Source organism: Lichenostomus cassidix, chromosome 4, assembly GCF_008360975.1.
Source record: "Lichenostomus cassidix isolate B80296 chromosome 4, HeHo_3.0, whole genome shotgun sequence".
NCBI classification, from domain to species: domain Eukaryota; kingdom Metazoa; phylum Chordata; class Aves; order Passeriformes; family Meliphagidae; genus Lichenostomus; species Lichenostomus cassidix.
This window is the reverse complement of record NC_139484.1, coordinates 20,139,529-20,159,214: the sequence shown is the minus strand read 5'-3', so window position 1 is coordinate 20,159,214 and position 19,686 is coordinate 20,139,529. Positions and strand designations below refer to the sequence as shown.

Genomic DNA, 19,686 nt, shown 5'->3' with positions numbered 1-19,686 from the left:
CTGATTTACACACACACACACACATTGTGCTTTTGGCTTTTGTGAAAGCGTTTTATGTAGCCTTTAACCCTCAGTGCTACATGCAGCTTTGTTTCTGTTAAACCATTGCATTTTCTTTTTAATGCCTGGGTAGAGCAGAGATGCTGATCTATCTCCCTTTAATAGCATTACCAGATTTTTGAAGCTCTTGGAGAGATCAGTCAAATGTCTGTGTTCTTTAGCTCCTAGGGATTTGTCCAAATATGTATATTGATGTACAGTAGATCATATCTATCTAAAACAGTAGCCTCCATGCCCTTCACTCCCTGAAATTTCAAGTTGTAATCAAACTTATGTGCTATCAGGCTGAAGGAGGAAAAGCATGTTTTTCTTTTACATGCTCAAAATGTAGTGAAAATCCCTGTGGACTGTCGTGTTTACAAGGGTAACTGTCTGCATTCAATTGTGGGTTATAAAAGTGCTTGCTTGAATAAATACACAGAGCTATCAGACAGAACAACCAATAGTTCGTTGGACTAATTGACCTTGTCAGTAGAATAGAAACACTTGCAAATAAAATTCCCATTGCCAGCAAAGTTGCAACTGAAAACCCCTGAAGAAACTGTGTATATCCTCTAACTATCTTGGAATGCAATGATTCAGGCAGCAGACATGTGCAGTGGGAGGGGGCAGGAGGGGGGAGTCATTAACCAAGAAAGTTGTATGTACCAGCATTTTTCAGTGGGCTCTTCTTGCAGTGTGAGGCTATATGCATTCCTCAAGTAATTAAGTAGTTCACTTTCCATGTTCAGAGTTATATTCTCTACTAATCGTTACTGCTTTTACCATCCCTCAGGTCCCCTTGTATGATTTGTTTTGCAGGTCTCCTTTTATTATAATGTAGCCTTTTCAGAAAAGGCGAAGGTGTTTGGCTGGTAACCACAGCATGTTGTAATGAGGGTGGAGTGTGTTTGTCATTCTGCTGCAATGGTTGACTTATGTGAGTGCCAGTGTCTATAACCACACAGGCTGTGGCAGTTTATCTTTTTGAATATATTTGGATTGCATAACAGTGGAAAAGAATCACAGTAAATATCAGAATATCTGGTCTTCCAATCAAAAGCACGATGGAACAGTTTTTTTCTTTACCCAGTGATGAGTCATGTATCTTCCCATTAAAAAAAGGAAAATACTTCACTCCAGAAATAAGTCTTCACAAGTGAATTAGTCACATATCAGACATTTCCTTTTAAAAGTTTGGATAATGTCACACAGGTGGAAGTAGTATTAAAAAAAAAAGCAACAGTGAAAGACACAACAGGCTTTACTGTGTACTATAAAAACATGATTTTATTTTGGTTAGAAAACAAAACAGGAAAAATGGCATTTGGAAAATAAAGTCTGAAAAACGGTCTACTTAGCTGCTAAATAAACTTCAGAGATGAAGGTTTAAAAAAAAACCACCAAGATTTGTAAAAGGAGGCAGGAGGGGAATAGTGTATTTCACCTTAAGTAAGGGACAATGTGTAATAAGGGATTTTGTGGTTTTACAGCTCGGTGCATGTGTTTGAAAGCTGTTCTCTCAGCAACGTGGGTGGCAGGTTATGCTACCATATAATGTATTGTAGTTGGCTCTCCACACTTGTCAGGGTTAGCGTTCAACCATTCGGAAAATTTTCCCATTGTTCTATCATGTGAACCAAGGCTAGTGTTGAATTCCCAATAACCTTCTGCAGGAAAAAGAGGTTTAATTAGAAAGTTTGAAATTTGATTACTTCTGTTATTGTCTTAATGCACTTCTCTCTAATTTAGGTGCTTATCTGCAAATGCAGTCAATTTTTGCTCAGAAAGATAAAAAACAAACTTAACTCTGTACTGCAGTTGCTTCCATGCTTTAAAAAGAAAACTTGTATACTCAATTCTGTCTTTCTTCAGCATTAACACTCTATTTCCATCTTAAACATGTTTGCTTTAGATGGATCATAGCTTTTGGCAGCTACTGCATTTTTAGCAAATAATACTGTTTCTAGTAAGAGTTGCAAAAAAAAAAACCTTTGTGTGAGGTCCTTGTAAACTGAACCTTGGGAACGTTATGTTATTTCTGTATTTTCCCTTCTTTTGTGCTTCTTCTCTATTTGTGTCATGGTTATAAATTACATCGTTTGAACTAGAGAATTAAAAACATTTCATTTTGTGATTCCTGTAATTTTAAAAAAGAGAATGTTTGTTTTATGTGTATTTTTTTTCCTTTTTACCTGTTATTTCAGAGGCTGGCACACAGAGAAATAAGCAATTATGGTATTGAAATTGCATTGTGCCAGCACCTCCGGGGCATAATCCAAAAAAACCAGAAAAATCGCCTGCTGGGTTGTATGCAGTAAGCTTGTGTGAACATCAGTGTCTGCTGTTCACACATCATTTTTTACTGGAAGTTCCTGTTGGAATAAAGGTTCTGTGTTTGGAGAGTGCACTGGGATACTTGTTGGTCAATGGTTTTTCAAAGTTTGTAGGATTTCTAATTACAGTTTACCAGTGTAGGCTCACTAGATACATCTTGCAGATAATCATTAATGTTTCAGAAGTAAGAGAAGCAAGCAGGGATTTGGCAACATAAAAACTGTAACAAGAACGTCTTGGTGCTCTTCTCTTCATTTAAGCATTCTCTTGAAGACTGAACATGGGAGTGAGGAATAAGGTGGGTGGATGGAGGGGGAGGTGACAGCATGACAGAAGACACTCACATACTTAGTTTGCCTACTTGAATATTTAACCCTTTCCCTTCCTTCCCCCTCCTTTTTTAATGCAAGTGTGGTGACTAGTTGACATTTTAAAACATAGAAGTGCCTCCAGCACTATGGCTTACAGTGGGTGTCAGTGTGATGCTCATCTAGAGCCTCTTCATGGTGCTCAGTCAGGTGAGCCCCCTCAGCTGATCAGAATTCATTTGAACTGTAGTTTACAAAACATATGATACTGTTTACTTGCAAACTGGAGCACATAGCAACATCTGTTTAACTCTTGTGTTTAATCTCTCTGCACTTGGACAGAAGGCTGGAGACCCTGGTAGGCAAACTGTTTAATGCTGCTTTTTACTTGGATGTTTGAAGCAGTTCTTGGTTGCATAAGGCTTCAAGGTTTGACCTAGGGAACATGAAAATCTTTGTTGTCTTTGTTGGCCCGCTGTATCATTTATTGGCTTTTGGGGAAGTGGCCTCTAGAAACCTGACTTTACAGTGATTTAGCAGAGCAAGGAGGTGGGTACCATTGAAGAAACTGTCTGAAACAAGAGACACTTCTTTAGTCCCAAGAAGGCAGGATGTTAGGAAGATCTTGGAAAGGTATCTTTATTTGGAAGGGAAGTTATATTTTTCTATAGTAAAGGGCCCTTCCATGCCTTGAAATTGTTAAATAAAGGGCTATCTATCTAATTTTTCTTTTTCTTCTTCTACTCTACCGCATTCTACAGTCATGCTCTTTCCCATTCTGTAAGTTCCCTAGACCTGAGTAATTCAAAATTATCTCCTCTGGTTTTGGATTCCAAATGTGAAAACAATGTGGGAGTCACACCACCATCTTTTGCTTGAAGGATGTAAAGTTGTGTCAAAGCTGACAGCAAGATGCTGCTCACTCACTCCTCCTTTCCACTTTCTGGAGAGGTTGCTCACCATTGGGAAACATCTTGCCTTTAAGCTACTTTTTCCCACACACTGAAATAGGATTGGGAGGATAAAGCCAGTGAATTATAACCAATCATCTTTGATTTACCTGATTGCCCTCATAGACTTAATTGTGAAGAATAATCCTTGGAGGGAGCACTAGATATTTTCAAACGTTAAGAAGTGCTAAATACATGCAGAAAGGTAAAAGCCGAGACTGATTCTGATCACTCTGGGTTCTGCTGCTAGCATAGTGTTAAAATCCTCCAAAGAGTAAAGCCAGCAGTCAACATTTAATTTGGTTTAAGCATAAGAAGAGAAATTAAAGGAATGGGAATTTTCTTGGATACGTAAGAAAGCTTTATGCTGTCATCTTAACTGGTGCTGGTCAGCTGGCACAGTACACTTTATTTTCTGTTTCACTTGAACAACTTGTAGGCACCAGCAGCTGGAAACATCCTGTGACTGTGTTCACCACTCTCTGCCAAACCAGCAGTTTGGCAGTGGGGTGGAGGGAGGAAGTGGCCCCAGTTAAGAAGAAATTAGGAGCCAATTGGCCCACCACTTATTATTCTCTGTATGTGTGGCTTCCATGTTGTAATAACTTTATTTGCATCAGTACAAAAGAAGCAATCACATTTGGCTATTCATAGTATGTATTGTTCTGCGGCAAAATTATCAGGTGCTGCTATTAATTAGGATTAAGAAAACCCCCAAAACAAGTCCATAAAATGCACTGGATGTGCCATGCTTTGTAAAGTCAGCACCAAAAAAACCAACCAAAAATTTCCATAAATTCAGGTAATGATAAAGGAACAAATCTATTTCATGTAGGTATGTGGGTGGATTTTATAATTGCAATCAGCCTTTTTTTTTCTTCATTCCTGAAGCCTAACATTCTAGTGAAAAACTGAGATTATCCACAGTGACATTAGGAAAGTAGTTCTGGAAAGGAATTCTGTTCATGTGGTAAACTGAAGCAATTTTCAGTGTTCAGAAGAAAATGCTACCTGGCCAATGGTAGAGATCTGGAGCAAATCCAAGGTTCTTGAGTAAGAGACTCAGTTGCTTCAGAGCTGTCATCTTGGCAGTTCTTTCCAGAGTAAGATCTTGCTCCCTTGACTCCTGAAATGTTCTTTTAGTCAGGGATTACATATCTGCGTGTAGCTTTGATGAGAACACTGCTACACAGAGTATAAATTCAGTTCTTTGCTAAGTTTTATTGGGTGGGAAGGGATTGAATGTGGTGTTATCCTGTTCCTTATCTCAAGTAGTGCATGGAAATGTTTCTATAGATATGAAGTATAAATTTATTTTTTTCTGAGGGCTGTTCTCTGTCTTAATCTGTCATAAGATAACCGAGATCATGTGTTTGAATCGGAAAAACCTTTCCCAGGATTTTTCCATTTGCTGTGCAAACACACAGGAGAGGGTGGAGTGAGAATAATAATGTAGCATATGTATCTGGCTTGAGGGCCTGTGCTTTCTAGCTGCCTCATCCAATTCCTAAAGTAGGTTTATCTAACAGTCTTATTTTATTTCAGAATGAATTCTGGAGTGTTTTATGTCTCATGTTAAAGGAATGTTAACAAATACAGTTTTTATTGAAGCCTTTTATGAATGCTGTTCTCAGTCACAGTCTTTGAGTGAACCATGAGGCCTAGCCCTTGATACTTCCTTTTTAATTATTATTTGCCCCCCACCCCCGTGTCTGTCAGAGATCAAATTCAACTGTGGGTATGAAGGATATTTTTGATTTTTTTTTTTTTCTACTAGCAAATGTGGAAAATCCTGATTTGTTTCTTGTATGTAGAGATTAATTTGTTACTTCTTTGTAAGATGATGTTGCTGAGCATAATTAGTAAGGTAGAAATCAAAATTTTTCATTGTTTCAAAAAGAGTTGCAATTCCATATCAGGAGAAATGATGTAGTAAAATTTTGAAGTAGGCTTCCCTCTGCTTGCACAGGTCTCTATTGTGACTATGATGGTCACCAAGTTGAACAGAGGTTTTCATAAATCAGCTTTTGGTACATCTGGCATTGCTGGGGTAGGAACTTTTATTGTGGAATTATTGGACTTCCTTATTTTTTTATACTGTCATGAGGAGTTAAAGATTTACTTGCATAGCAGAAATAAACTAAGCAGAGGAGCATATGTACCCACAGGACTTGTAGATATACAGTAAGTCACATAGATTTGCAATCCAATTCCATCTGTTTGTTGTTGACTCCACTTTGCTAAGCAGTAAGATGACACCCCACAGTAGCTCAAGACTTAGGACATAGCAGGCCGGCTGGTAAACAAGTTTTCAATTATGTCGTTTTTGTGCTTCCTTTGTTTTCCACTGCCCCCTCATTTTTCAGGAGCATATTTACAATGTAATTTTATTTTGATTCTTACACAGTTCATGCAGAAGAGCTCATGTTCTTGGTCTGTAGGATGTAGCACTAAGGCTATTCCAGATTGTATTTGTAGCAGAAATGCTGTTGCAGTGAGGGAATTGCTAGCCTAACAGTGTGTAGCACCACTGAATATCTTTTTAAATTGTACATTCTTTGAGTGACTGGTGACTTGAGGAAACTTTGACTCCCAGAAAGAAGCCAAGAAATAAAATTCATCTGGATTGAAAGAAGCAGAGTCTGACGTCCATATTAACAATAAAAAAAAGCCTTGCAATTTTTTTTGGACACACTTTCATATTGATTCGTAAGAAAACACAAGCAAAAGGTAAAAACTCTCCTTCATTTGTTACAGGACATTAAAGAAGTTCTGTTTAGATGTAAAATTAAATGCTTCCATTGGGCAGCAGTCCTGATTCCAGCTTTGCAAATTTATGGAAGTGTATTCTGGCTCACATGGAACTACCCAGCTGAACCTCTGACAGATATACTCATATTTCTTCTCTTTTAAAGTTCATTCGTATGAAAATATATCTCCAGTGAGACATGTTTATGAATTTGGGATCATTCTTAGATGAGACACAGCATTGCATTTTAAATTCGCACAAATAGTTTTCACAACAGTCTTTTGCATTTATTTCCAATGAGTAAATATTCTTTGAGCTGAGCATTACTTTGGCTCTGGTTTCTATGAAATGTTACTCTGCATTTGCCTATTAAAACCTGGTGTGCTACAACACTCTTGAGTAATCTTGGAGTTTATCAGGTTTTGCCCTGCTTGCCTTTACTGAGCATCCATGGAGTCCTTATCTAGACACAGAAATGTTTTACTTGTTTGCATACTGTACTTCTGCACGATTTGGGGATTATTTACAGAGCTTTAGGGTCTTTAAATTCCTTGATTTTTGGGAGAGGCAACCCTCTGTGATTCTCAGAAACAAGTCACTCCTGTGAAACCAGGAGCAATGCTTTCCCTGGTGTGCTTTTGGTGTCTTAAAGCAGCAACTTGTCCTCTTGCTGGTAAAGGATGAGTAGGATTTTTAAAATTTGGTTGCACTCGGGTATAATTTGTTCCAGTTTTTTTCTGACAAAGCCACTCAGGAACTACAACCTTGTGTAGAAGATAAAAAGTTAGAGCCATGCAGTCTTATGGGCCTGTCTTCTGGTAGAAGATCAGAAATCTAGTTCTCTTTGATATGTAATAATACCCTTTTCAGTGAGGGGAATGTATGTTTGTTTGTTTTTGCCTTTTTTTTTTTGTTTGGTTTTTTTTTGGTTTAGATGTAGTTAGATGTAGTTTCTTCCCCTCACCTATACAGAGTGCTTGAGAACTAGCAGCTGGCTGTTGCTACTATGATGAATTATTTTTTAAAATATTGTGATATTCCCATTTTCTTACATTTATTCATTTCCCATATTAATTTTCTGCATTCTCTGGGTTGCAAAGTGCATGGCGTGAAATGTAGTCACTAGGTTATTGCCGCTAAGTTATTTGAGATGGTTTGATAAAAGATTAACTCAGTGTGGCCAGTTTTCAGACACTTAAATCTTTAATATTCCTTGCATAATTTTTTTAAAAATACTTTCTTTGTATAATTTAACTGTAGCTATGTCTAGACATATTTCCTGGATATGGCTAAACAATTTTGAAGGTAAATTATGACCTGAGTTTTTTTTTCACTTTCACACAAACATAGTATCATTCCATTATATATGTTAGGAAAAATGGGAACTGCAGACATCTGCAGTACAGTTTTCATCCAATTTGCAAACTTCTGCCCCTTTGTAAAATTAGTTATTTCCCAGGAATGTTTTCCAGCCTTAACTTCCATTTGCAATCAATTTGTGCCGTGCACCCATGTAATACATTTATAGTGTTCCTCCTTGTACCCAGCATTTCTAGTTTAAAAAAAATATATATGTAGGATTTCTCCCTTTATGCTTTGCTGTCTCCTGGGTTTTAATGTATTCATTCTATTTGCCTTAAGGTTCTCTTGTATAAGGTCATTGTTCAAAGCACTTATTTCTTGCTTACAGAAAATTTTGTCTATAATCTCCCTTCTTGGAAGATTCTGTGGTGTTAATCATAGAATCATTTAGTTTGGACAAGATCTCTAAGATCATCAAGTCCAACCTGTTCTGTTACCTTTCATAGAAGGCAGCTGCCTTGTCCTGTTCTTCAGTCACCAGTTCCATTTGTAATGCAAATTCACCTGAGCTTCAGAATGGTTTTTTAGATATATGTTCAGATTTCTTCACAGTAGAATGTTCCACTTCCCCAGTGCAATCTGTTCCTGTTTGTGTAGCTGTCTGCTCTTTCATTCATATGGTTTCCCCTGCCTCTCTTCAGTAGATGGTTGAAATGCTACTCTTCCCCGAGAGCAGCGTGACTCAACTGCAAATTGTAGGAGAGGATGTCTTTATTTTAGGTGAGTGCTGCTTTGAAGAAGGACTAAGATTTTGATGTCTGAGTACAGGAAAATTGTAGGGCTTTTCAGAGCTTGGAGGGGAGAATTCCAATTTATGACTAAAATACAAACTTAAATAAAAGGGCTAGTAATGTGTTGTCTGAAGTACTTTTAAAGAACATGTGACCTGTTTCCTTACCTTAGTCCACATACTTAACCAGATAGGGTTTGTTGGTTGGTTTTTTTTTTTTTGATAGTTTTGTCACTATTTTGTATTTTTGTGTTATAACTAAAAACTTTGAATGCAGATGGTACTATGTGTTTGAGTGAACATGGGAAGTTGTAGTGGCTTTTGCTATGTTTGACAGTCATTGTTCTCCTATCTTCTGGTCAGGTAAAAGTTACTGAGGGTTTTCAAAAGCATTCCCAAAGTTTCTTGTATCAGTTGGTCATCATCTGCCAGATTCCTACTTAGTGGTATCCTTACATAGTTACCTTGTGAGTATGGGGCCTCGTCCTTACTTACTTGTCCATGAAATGAAGAAACATTGCAGTGAGATAAACTTTGATTTGAAGTGCTTCCCTAAAGGTGTAAAACATTTGTTTTCACTAAATGAGATTTGCACTTCTTTCTAATTGTGCAATGTGCAGAGTTTCCTATGTATTTTATAGTAATTTTGTTGGTTTTGTTTTGTTTTTTGAATGTACTGTTTCTTTTCTCACATCTCCATGTATAATACTCTGAGCCACTGATAAACTGAGTTCTGTGGTACCCTGGTTTAAAAAATAATAAAAATTAAATCCGTCATTCTTCTCTCAGAATGCTGGAATTCCAAGAAGTTTAAAGACTTGCAGCAAACCATGGATTTTCTACCATTCATTTTTAAGGCCAGACTGTCCAGATGCAGTCTGTTCCAGTACGTCTGCAACTTAAACTTTACACAACTTAGGTACCAGCAATACGCAAACTGAAGCAGAAAGCTTGTTTTGGACTGCATTACCTATTTTTTGATACTGTCAGCCAGGCCACCACTTCAGAGCATAAGCTGAAGAATTTTTTTGTAGCTTTTTCATCTCCAGTATGCTCTCTGCCAAGCTCAGGGGAAGTAACAGGTTCACATTGGAACCAAGTCCCTGTATCCCTGAAGGGTTTCCCCTGATACCAAGAATCTCAGAGTTGTAGTGCCCTTGCAAAGGTGTGGCATTCGTGTGGATTGTGACAACTATGGAGTGAGACTAGGTCCCTGCAGGAGAATGCTAATGCACTTGGGGTGTATTTGCCTTTCTTTCCTCCACTCTTGACTGATTCTTCAATGAGTTATGGAACCCATTTTTCTTGAAATCAGAGATTCAGAATTTCACAGCTGTTATGACTGATTTCAGTTGGAGACAGTATTCCTTCTGGAGCAACAAATTGCTGTTAAGGTGGAATCTCTTTTAGCTGAAACCAAACTAAACATAGATGGCTTCATGCTCTGGCTAGAAGGTTTGCTTTGGAGTTTTAGGCCTTATTTCCATACTTGCACATATGTAACTCTGTTCTAGACTGCATTGTCATTCTGTATTTGCTGGGTGGATCATTCTGCTTGTCAAAGGAACAGGGAGAAAGTTTTTGTATTTTTTTTCTGAAGTTCCATTGGATAGGATGGTTGTCAATTAAAACATACGCAGCATGGCAATTCTTCTGTAATGAGATTTGATTTGTGGATGTGTCCAGCATAAACTATTTTGTGAAAGTTCAAATTACCTCACTTAACAATAGGACTTTAAAAATGTGGGACTGAAAAGCAAACTGTTTAAGACTGTTTAACATTTTTGTTCTTTTCTGAAACAATGTATACCTCTTGGGGTATATATTTTTGAATAAATGTTGAGCTACCTATGCATGGTTCCTCACAGAACATACTAAAAAAAAAGTGCATATGGCACAGCAAGTGTGAAAACAGTGTTCCTTTCTTTCCAGAGAGACTTTCCTAGCAAACAGTCTGTGACAAATTCCTGATGGTTTCTGCAGGTAAATTTTCTAGTGAAGAGCTGTTTTCAGCCACATTCTAGACAGTATTCAAAAATTGCTGTCTAATTTTTTTTCCCTTTCCTTTTGCTTGTTTTTTTTTCTGCCACCCAGAGTTAAGCAGACAATATTTTCTGAAATTGCAATTGAGTCAGACAGTCGTGGCTGACAAATTCATGGTAGTTGAGCATTTGGCAGGTTATTTATTTGTCTCTCAGGCTGGATGTACCTGACTGTGCAAGTGCTGTGAGCAGATGCAGTGGTGGCAGTGTGACGGGCAGGGTGGTGGTTCCTTAAGTACCACGGACAGGGGCCCCTCCTCACATGTCCAGACCATCCATGACTTCCTCTGTCAGGAGTTTTGTATGTGGGCTGTTCAGCACAGCCTTGCCCTGTTGTAGGCACCATTACATGTGAGTCTTCATCACTTGGTACTTTTGAAAGAGCTATTTTTCCTGTGAATCCATATTCTGAAGCTCTTGGTATTCCACAGCATGTGCCATGGTACTCCATTTCCTCCATCTGACAGTAGGCTCATGTGCATACTTCCTCACCAGAGGCATCCCGTCGTGTCTAAGGCTTAATTGTTGTTCTCTTATGTGTTCTTCATTTGAGTTAAGAAGATTACAGAGACAAACTATGAGGGTATTCATAATGGAAAAGCCAAATTTTAATCCATTTCATGGATTAAATTTAAACTCATCCTACCTTGATTCCTGTTGTAGTATCAAAATTCTGTCTGAATCAGTTATGTACATCTGGAAAGATATTGCACTGTTTTCTCAGCAGAATCAAATAAAATGGTTCCTTTTTTACTGTAGGAGGAAATTATAATCAGGACACCTAATTCTAAAGATTACAAAAATGGACCAGTCACTGAGACCATTTCATGAGGTGGCTGGTGAATCATTCTGCCAAATGAAGTTTAGGTTATATCATACACAGCTCACTTGGCATTATCTGCTCACTTCAGAAAGTGATGCTATTATATAACCCACTGATATTGCCCAAAGTGTGTTGTGCTGCTTAAGTAATCAAAACAGGAAATTTGGAGAGGCACTGTAGGAATCTATGTTTGAGCATTTTGCATGCTAATCCTTGACCCACCAAGGATTTGCTTTTCTAGCTTTATTATTCTTCCTTTTCTAGATATTCTTTGTAGCTTGGCTTAAGTGTTTAATTGTCTTTATTTTAATGGGATACAACTTTCTAACACCTGGGTGTTGCTTAATTTTTACTGTTTTAATATGGAACAGAACTGTCTGAAGGAGGTTCTTCAAAACATTTTGGAAGGACCTTTTTCTTTTTCATCCTTCCCAGTCTTTCCCAAAAGTTACTTCTTTCAGTTTATTTGAACAAAGAGCTTATTTATGATAGGCACTTCTGGTGTTTGCAGGTTTCACTCTCTCATACAGCTTATTCTTCAACTAGTCTTCTCTCTACCCAAATGCACAGCTGACTCTTCCTGAGGGATGGACTGTGGTCTCCTAGACTCTTCACAAAATGCTGTTTAAAAGAATGGAAAACTTCTCTTGCCTAATGGACTGAAATGAGATTTCTTGACCGTTTAAGGAGGTGGCTGATTAAGACCACAGAGGCACCTCCTTAGGTGGTCGTCGCTTCATGCGAGCACAGAAGTGTGCTTTTCACAGTGGGTCCTTTGAGCCTGTTCCTGTGTTCCCTGTTAAGCTGCTAATGTGGTGTCCCTCCTTTGGCTCACTTGGAACTCGCCAAGTTTCTTTTGGACATGTTTCATTTTTTCTACTGGAACTGGTGCATCACTGCTATTAACTGGTTTTCTTCCTTCCTAAGTGAAGTGATGGCTGAAGCCCAAGCTCTGCTACTTCATGTGTTGACAGTTCCAATACTTGGAATTATGCAGAGGCACACGGATTCTCAGTCCTAGTTAACTACACGGTAGGATGCGGCAGCTATGGAAACAGAATTTTGGAAGTCAAGCCAGCCTTCTTTCTCCTTGCCAGTTGTTGTGTAGACATATTTGGGTAGCTGTAAAAAACAATGGCTAAACAGGAAAAAGCCTTTCCCTACATGGGAAAGTTTGTGTATTGATAAATATTTAATTTCTGTATGTAGCATTTCTTTTCCCTGAAACTTAGGTTTATAATCTGCTGCTTGGAAGAATATGTTATTTGAGAACACCTGCTTTGAAATGTTTATGTTTTTATATAATGGTGTTGTGAGAACTAGCTAAGCACATAGACAAAATTACATGTGTGAAGAAGAGTCTAGCCGCTACTTTTAATTTCATAGTTGGCTGAGTCACTCAAACAAAAAGCAGCTTTAACAGTTTTATGTGAAAAGTAGGAGTAAAATCAAATGCTGTTTGGTTTCACAGCCATTTGAATCTAGTAGTAAAAATGATGGAATAGAAATTTGATGAGGTACCAACATCCCAGAATCACGTTGTCATGCTGAAGCTGTGATGGCAGCAAGAATTCTCAGCTTTCTGACAGTACATAAGTCCTCTTCTGCAGTTTTCCCGGAGGAAAAAATGGGCTGCTTTTTCTTCCTATGTATATTTATTCCCCTGAGATCTGGGAGCCCTGTCTAGCATACATCTGGGATGTATTTGTAATTACCCTGAATGTGAAACTACTTACAGTGAGTTTTCCTTTCTATATCTTCACAAAATATACCTTTAAAGGGGAAAAAAAAAAAAAGTCTTATTTCAAGGATGTTAGCGTACTGTAAATATAGCAAAAAACTTTGGAGACACCACAGAATGTAAACAGAAATCACTGCATATGAAAAAGAGGTCAATATTCAATTTAAGTAGGATTAATACAATAGAAAAGCATTCTTTTGCTGAATAACTTCCTAGCCTATATATAAGAAGGCTAGTGATTGTAGAACAAGCTTCCTCCTAAAAAACTCTGGTCTTGTGTTCATCTCTCTGAAGTGTAGCCTCAAGTTGCTTTGGTCTGGTTTTTTTTTTTTTTTTTAAATTTTTATTTCGTTGTGTGGTTTGCATCTTCTATGGTAAGACACCCATTAGTTGCAATAGTAGCCTTGCCAAATATGTATGGAATTCTGTACAACCTCTGGACTGTACAATAAAGTGAAGAAACAGGGCTCTTAAACTGGCTGGGGAGGAAGTTTCCATTGAGAACATTAATTATTCTATGGCTTTCCAAATAATGTGGATTCCTGGAGTTGGGAGTGTATGTCCGTAGGTAAAGCTGTAGCACGCAGAGGACAGGAAAAATAAGAAAGCAACGGAGAGAAAGCAGAAGAGCTAGAGTATAACAGCAGCAAGGACAAGTGAGTGATTTTTCCATTTCAATTTTTATCCCTTTGTTCTTTTATTTTGATTTTCATGGTCGTCTTGTTTTCCAATTGTCACAAAATTTATAGTATTAGAAGCAAATTTTAAAAAACCACAAACTCTGGGCTTTTAGTATATTGTACAGTAAGATTAGCCTAGAGCTGCATGAACTGTCCTAAGTTACCAATACTGAACTTGCATTGATTAATTCCTATGTTTTCCTGTTTTTAAAAAAAAAAAAACTTTTCTGGAAAACCACAGAAATTTAGAATTTTTTATTTCAGTGAGGTGATTAGTAATGAAGCTGTTTTTTTTAGCTTTCTTTGAAGACAACTATGACTGAGTCTTAATGATCTACATAGAAGTTAAAAACACATGAGGAAACTTAATCTGGTATTTTCTTGTGGTGGACTAATGCTGTAGAGTTGGGTTGAAACGTGTGTTTCTGTGAATATGTGTATATTCTGTGATTTGTGCTTTAAAAGAACAAGCTCAACTCTGAGCAAAATCAACTGAAATGGATTTCGAGTATAGTATTTACTATAGGTGTAGCTGCCAGTGCCACCTGTACTTAAGGTTGTGTGACCTTTCCATTTTAAGGCTTAACTCTTAGTTACTTTAACTTTTGCCAAAGTTCAGTTCAGACAGATTTTTCCACGCCAGATATCTGCTTTGGGTTGAATTTTTTTTGAAAGTTTCAGCCAGAGCAGCTCTGTTCCAAGAATAAGGCTAGTGAAAAGTATGCTGTTTTGCTTGTGTGAGAATATTCTGGTGTCCTTCTTTGATGCTCCAGTGCCCCTAAGCTCTAAAGCAAGGAATTGAAATTTGGCAATAGTTCAGCCTTTGTGTTGAGGATGTGCCTTTTGCCTCCCTGTAAAAATCCACCCAAATTTCCAGACCGGTTTACAAGGCTTTGAAAAATTGCCATTTGCATGGGCTTAATATGAATTTCTTAAAAATTCACATTAAGCTTCCTTTAGATTCTGTTCACACTGGGAATGCTCCAGGCAGAGTAGAGCTGCATATTTCATCCCACATCTGCTAGGAGTTGTGATGGTTGGGTCTGGGTGCTGACATTGAGCTAGGAGTGGGCAGCATTGTCTCTTGTATCACCCCTGCCTATTCCCATGTCCTGTTCCTTCTCCCTGGTGACAGACCTGGGCCCTCTGGAAAAAGAAACTGTCTCACTCATCTGAAAGAGCATGACAGAAGTGGAGAAGAAGAATTTGGGAGCGTGTGTGTGTCTGGTTTATACCATTCCTTTGGTCACAAAAAATGTGTGTATCATGCTGGCAAAACAATACTTCCTTTTCTACTGAATGTTCAGTTTGGTTTTGTTGCATTTAAACCTCAGTAGTTGAATGGGTATCAAGGTTTTAATGAACTATGTGAGCATCAATTTTAAAAAAAGATTAGGCTCAAATGTCAGTACAGTAATGTTATTTAGAGGGCAGAAATCAAGAGCTCGCTTTTTTCAAACATTTAAGTCTAACTCTGACCTCTTGCATTTAGTACATTGTAATCTCCAACTTCATCACGAGTGTCGTGTGCTTTATCAAGGAGGCAACAGTTTGACTGGAATGGGAAAGGGGCCTATTCTGAGTCCAGGATTTGTACACCTAAAGGTTGTGTATTCGTCTGTTAGGGAAGTTGAAAAATGTGGAGTGAGTGAAGCTGAGATTTGGGGAATAAAATAAAAGGCTTTGTGCCTAAGACAGTTGAATGCTGCTTGATGAATTGTGTGCTGTCTGTGCTCAGTCGTGGCGTTTCTGCAAGAGGCACTCAAGTGACTCTTCCTAGGTGGCTGCTCAGACTGTGTCCAAGTTGCTGGGTTGAGAACTCCTAGCCATTTGCAGAAACACAGAAGTGCAAGTGAACTCAGTGGGAGCTAAACCTCTTCCAAAATCTTGTATTTCCCTTCAGACAGTAAAAACTGGCTCAGTGTATATGAAATTCAACATCTAGAGCCAGGGAACCTTTTAGTCTAATTAGCCTAACACCTCAGTTGCCAGTTTTACAGGTGAAGGAATGACTTGTCCCATCTCTGTAGAAAGACTCTGGAAGAAACTGGTTTTCTTTGTAGCAGGACCGGAAAATAATGTGCTGTAAATAAAGCATATAAACCACCTCCCTTGATCAGCATTGAAAAATACGCAATACTTTTGGTTTTGGAACCCTTTTTTATTGTTAACTAATCTATTTCATGCTGATCCAAGCATAAAAATCTCAATATCATAGCTCTTGAGCTCCTATTTTCCACTTTGAATTAGCAGTCAAAAATTGTAAACTCTGAGACTAATACTAAAATGCAAGTTTAATTAGTGATAGCCTTTAAATTTTCTTCAAAATCACAATCACTTGACCTTAGTAGTAGTTGAATAAAATGTTAGGAGAATTCTCATCCTCTTTACTATGAAGATGCAAAGCATCCTTGCTCAAGCTGTTTACTGCTACCTCACCATGATAAATTTTCCCTTTGTAAAGCTGCTTCAACAGGGCATCTTTTTCATCCTTTTGTAAAGTCAGCCATTACCTGAAGTTTCCTATGCAAAAAAAAGAAAAAATTTGAAAGGGGCAGGGCTACAACAAATAAGTGACTGTGTGTTTGTGGAAATGTCTAGCTCCCGGAGTGAAATGATTTGCTGCTAAGGTTTAGTGAATTTACTGCTTTGGAAATAATTTGTTGGAGAGTCTGCAGCAGTGGAGAGTTTTGGGTTGTGGTTTTGTGTTGGGTTTCTTTTTTTTTTTTTCCCTTTTTCTTTCTTTTAAGGTGGAGGTGTAAAAGATTTTTTTATTTTTTGTTTGTTTGTTTGCTTCTTTAAGTTGAAGCAGTCATCAATCTTTTTTACTTGTTTCTTGGGTCATTTTCTCAGGGTGTTTGCTGCCTCTGAACAGTAGCTCTCAGATGGGCATTTGCCAGGATGTGTCATGCAGTATTTTCAGGAGAAAGATGGGAATTTTGAGCTCCTCAAAGCACAGACATCTTCCTTAGAGGAGCTCAGCCGCTAAGAAAAGCACTCTTATTTGCTTAGCTGTGTGAAAACTACTTGCTAGTGGACAATAGTTTTTTGTGTTTTGTTTTCTTTCCCCCCCAAGATTTTTGTTTACTTGTGTGCTCTTCTGTGTGTGTTTGGAGCTGTGCTTTGAAGTTGGGCAGCTAGTTTTAAACAAAAGCTGTTACCATGCTCTGCATAGCATCTAGCTTGATTCCAGCAATTTGGTGTGTCCGTGATGTGGTTTAGAGTTAACAAAATGCTGTTCTTTGCTTGCCTTGACATTGGTTTGTGTAGGATTAAAATTAAAAAAGAAAAAACCATATCACGCTGGGTATGTTGTATAAAAGGCAAGTCAAAATGTGATTAGAATATGGTTAAATGGCTGTGCAGCAATTGTTAATTGGCCAGGTATCTGTCTTGATACATAAGTGAGATGAAGTTTGAGGTATCCTATATTTTTTCCTCTGTCACTTTCCTTTTCTCCCCAGTTCCCCACAGAATCTAAGAAATTTCTGAAAACCCAGACTTTGTGTGCTTTTAGTTTTCTACATAAGTCACTCTAGCATATTGTAGGCCATAGTGCCTAGATAAAAGAGTTTAAAATGTGTATTTTCTGTCACGTTTGAGCATGTTCTTCAGTAAGAAGATCCAAATAGTACTGCTTTTACTTTCTTGAATTTATATTGAAGTCTGTGTTCTTTTATATTCATTTTTATTTTAGGGTTAGGGCACAAAATGAGGAGTAGATTCTAAAAGGCATAAGCAAAGACAACTGCAGACAACCAAATTAATTTGTATCCAATTACACAAGCAGTAAATTAGCTATGAGTATTCAACTGTGCTATTTCAAATTAATTTGAAAAAGTAACTAAAATCTGATTTACAAGACTGCTTTATTAAACTTGTTTAATATGTGATCATTTGTATTAAGTATGTGAACTGTTGCTGAATGTTTCATTCTTCTGTCTTGTTTTTGGCAGCAACTGGAATTAGTGGAACCCAGTGGATGGATCCATGTTCCTCTAACAGATACCCACAAGAAGCCCATCCGCACCTTTATGATCCAGATTGCTGTTCTAGCTAATCACCAAAATGGAAGAGACACTCACATGAGGCAAATCAAAGTGTACACCCCTGTGGAAGAGAGCTCCATTGGTAAATTTCCCAGATGTACAACAATTGATTTCATGATGTATCGGTCCATCAGATAAAATTTTCTCATGAGGAATAATAAAGACATTTTGTTCACGACAGTATCATTGCTAAAGTATTCAGATACTTAAAGAGTGTAGGGTTTACTCCAGTGTAATTATATCTTTGTTTATACTTTGTACACTTTTGAAATAAAGATAATCTTGCATTACAGTATATTGTACTCTGTAATTTTGTTTCTTCTTGTAGGAGTCTGCAGGCTCTTGTACTCTCTGAGATGGTCAAAAACAATCCAGGCACTCTGAAAAGAATATATTTGACTGGGAATCAGTAATTGGTTTGATATAATACAGGTATTTTGAGGGGGTGATTTCTTCCCCTAATGATCATGCATGGAAATAGTTTGTTTCTCTGTGTAAAAATTGCTCTTTAAAAAGTTGCTCTTCTTCTTGAACAGACATGATTTAAAGACATTACCAGTAGTATTTTCCCATCATTACTTATGCTGATGTATTCTACACTTTTCTCAAGAGGGTTGTTTCGGCTTAGTGGCCATGTGCATGGATTTTCTTTGTAACTGCAAAGTAAATCAGAGAATTATAGAATGTCTCCAGTTGGAAGTGACCTGGAAGGATCATCAAGTCCAATTTGCTGCTTCTTGTGGAACTACCTAAAACTAAACCATATGACTAAGTGTGTTGTCCTGATGCTCCTTGAACTGTGGCAGACTTGGTGCCATGACGTTTTCCTGGGGAGCCTGTTAGTCACTGGACTGATAATACAGGGAAGGTGACAATAACATGAAGGAAATCAAACCTTTCCAAATTATTCAATATAGTATATACAGTAATGTAGATACACTGAGTATAGGTCATCTAGACATGATAGCTGTCAAAAACAGGAGAGTTAGGAATGCTGTGGCATCCTACAACAATGTAGGAATGAATGTGGTGGTCCAATGGACCTTCTTAAGTACTGAGATTTCAAGTGTATAACACAAGTAATCTCAGATTCAGAACACAGAGTTCTTTTGATGTGTGTTTTAAAGTGAAGAACGTTGCAAGGAAAATGTGGGCTCTGTCTGCTTGCTGTGAGTAGGAATATTTAACACCTCTACTAATATCTCATAATCTAATCACTAGTTATTTAATCTTTTAAAAAATTTAGTAGATTTTAGGAAGTGAGGTTGTTGAAGTACAACAGCCTTTGTTCATTACTGATGAAACTCGTTCTTCCTCATAGCACCATGAAAGTTGATGGTCAATCCAGTCTAATCTCAGCCAAGGAAAACCTTTGTCACTCTTCTTAATTGTGAGCAAGGAAAAGCTAATAACATTGGAGGCTCATCAAACAATGATACATCATCCTGCAGAGGAGAAAGGAGGTGAAATAGAGGAAAATGGGAAGGTTGTCAAAGGAGGAAGATTTAGCTGTTGAAATTAATTTTATATATTGATGAAACTGTTGTTTACTGAAAAGTTTTATCTTTGGCTGAATTCCACAGTTTTTAGGAAGGTCATTAAACAGGGCATTTCTGGATATTGATACTTGGAGTGAAGTGCATGACTAGTTTGGGGTCTCTATTTAAATGTGGACTCAGTCATTTCAGGAGGACCTTAAATGATACTTTACCTTTCTGTGTAAAGGATGGATCAACTGTAGAATTCCTGCTCAGCAGAAGCTGGCTGAACTTGTGCCTTTCACCAAGTCTGTCACTTCAGTGGATTTTCCTAATATAGTGTCAGGCAGTTGTACATTCCTATTCACTTAATTGAACCAAATTACTTTGATATACCC

At 37.7% G+C, this 19,686-nt stretch overlaps 1 protein-coding gene across 10 annotated transcripts in view; it reads left to right on the top strand.

Moving 5' to 3' along the window:
* ANAPC10 (anaphase promoting complex subunit 10) overlaps positions 1-18,105 on the top strand; it is a 33,773-nt gene extending 15,668 nt beyond the window's left edge. For all 10 annotated transcript variants that reach the window (XM_085058166.1, XM_085058165.1, XM_085058170.1 and 7 more), the window contains one exon: positions 17,718-18,105. In XM_085058166.1, coding sequence (XP_084914292.1) covers positions 17,718-17,948 — 231 coding nt within the window. In that variant the 3' untranslated portion in view covers positions 17,949-18,105. The remainder of the gene's footprint in view (positions 1-17,717) is intronic.
* The last annotated feature ends 1,581 nt before the right edge of the window (positions 18,106-19,686 follow it).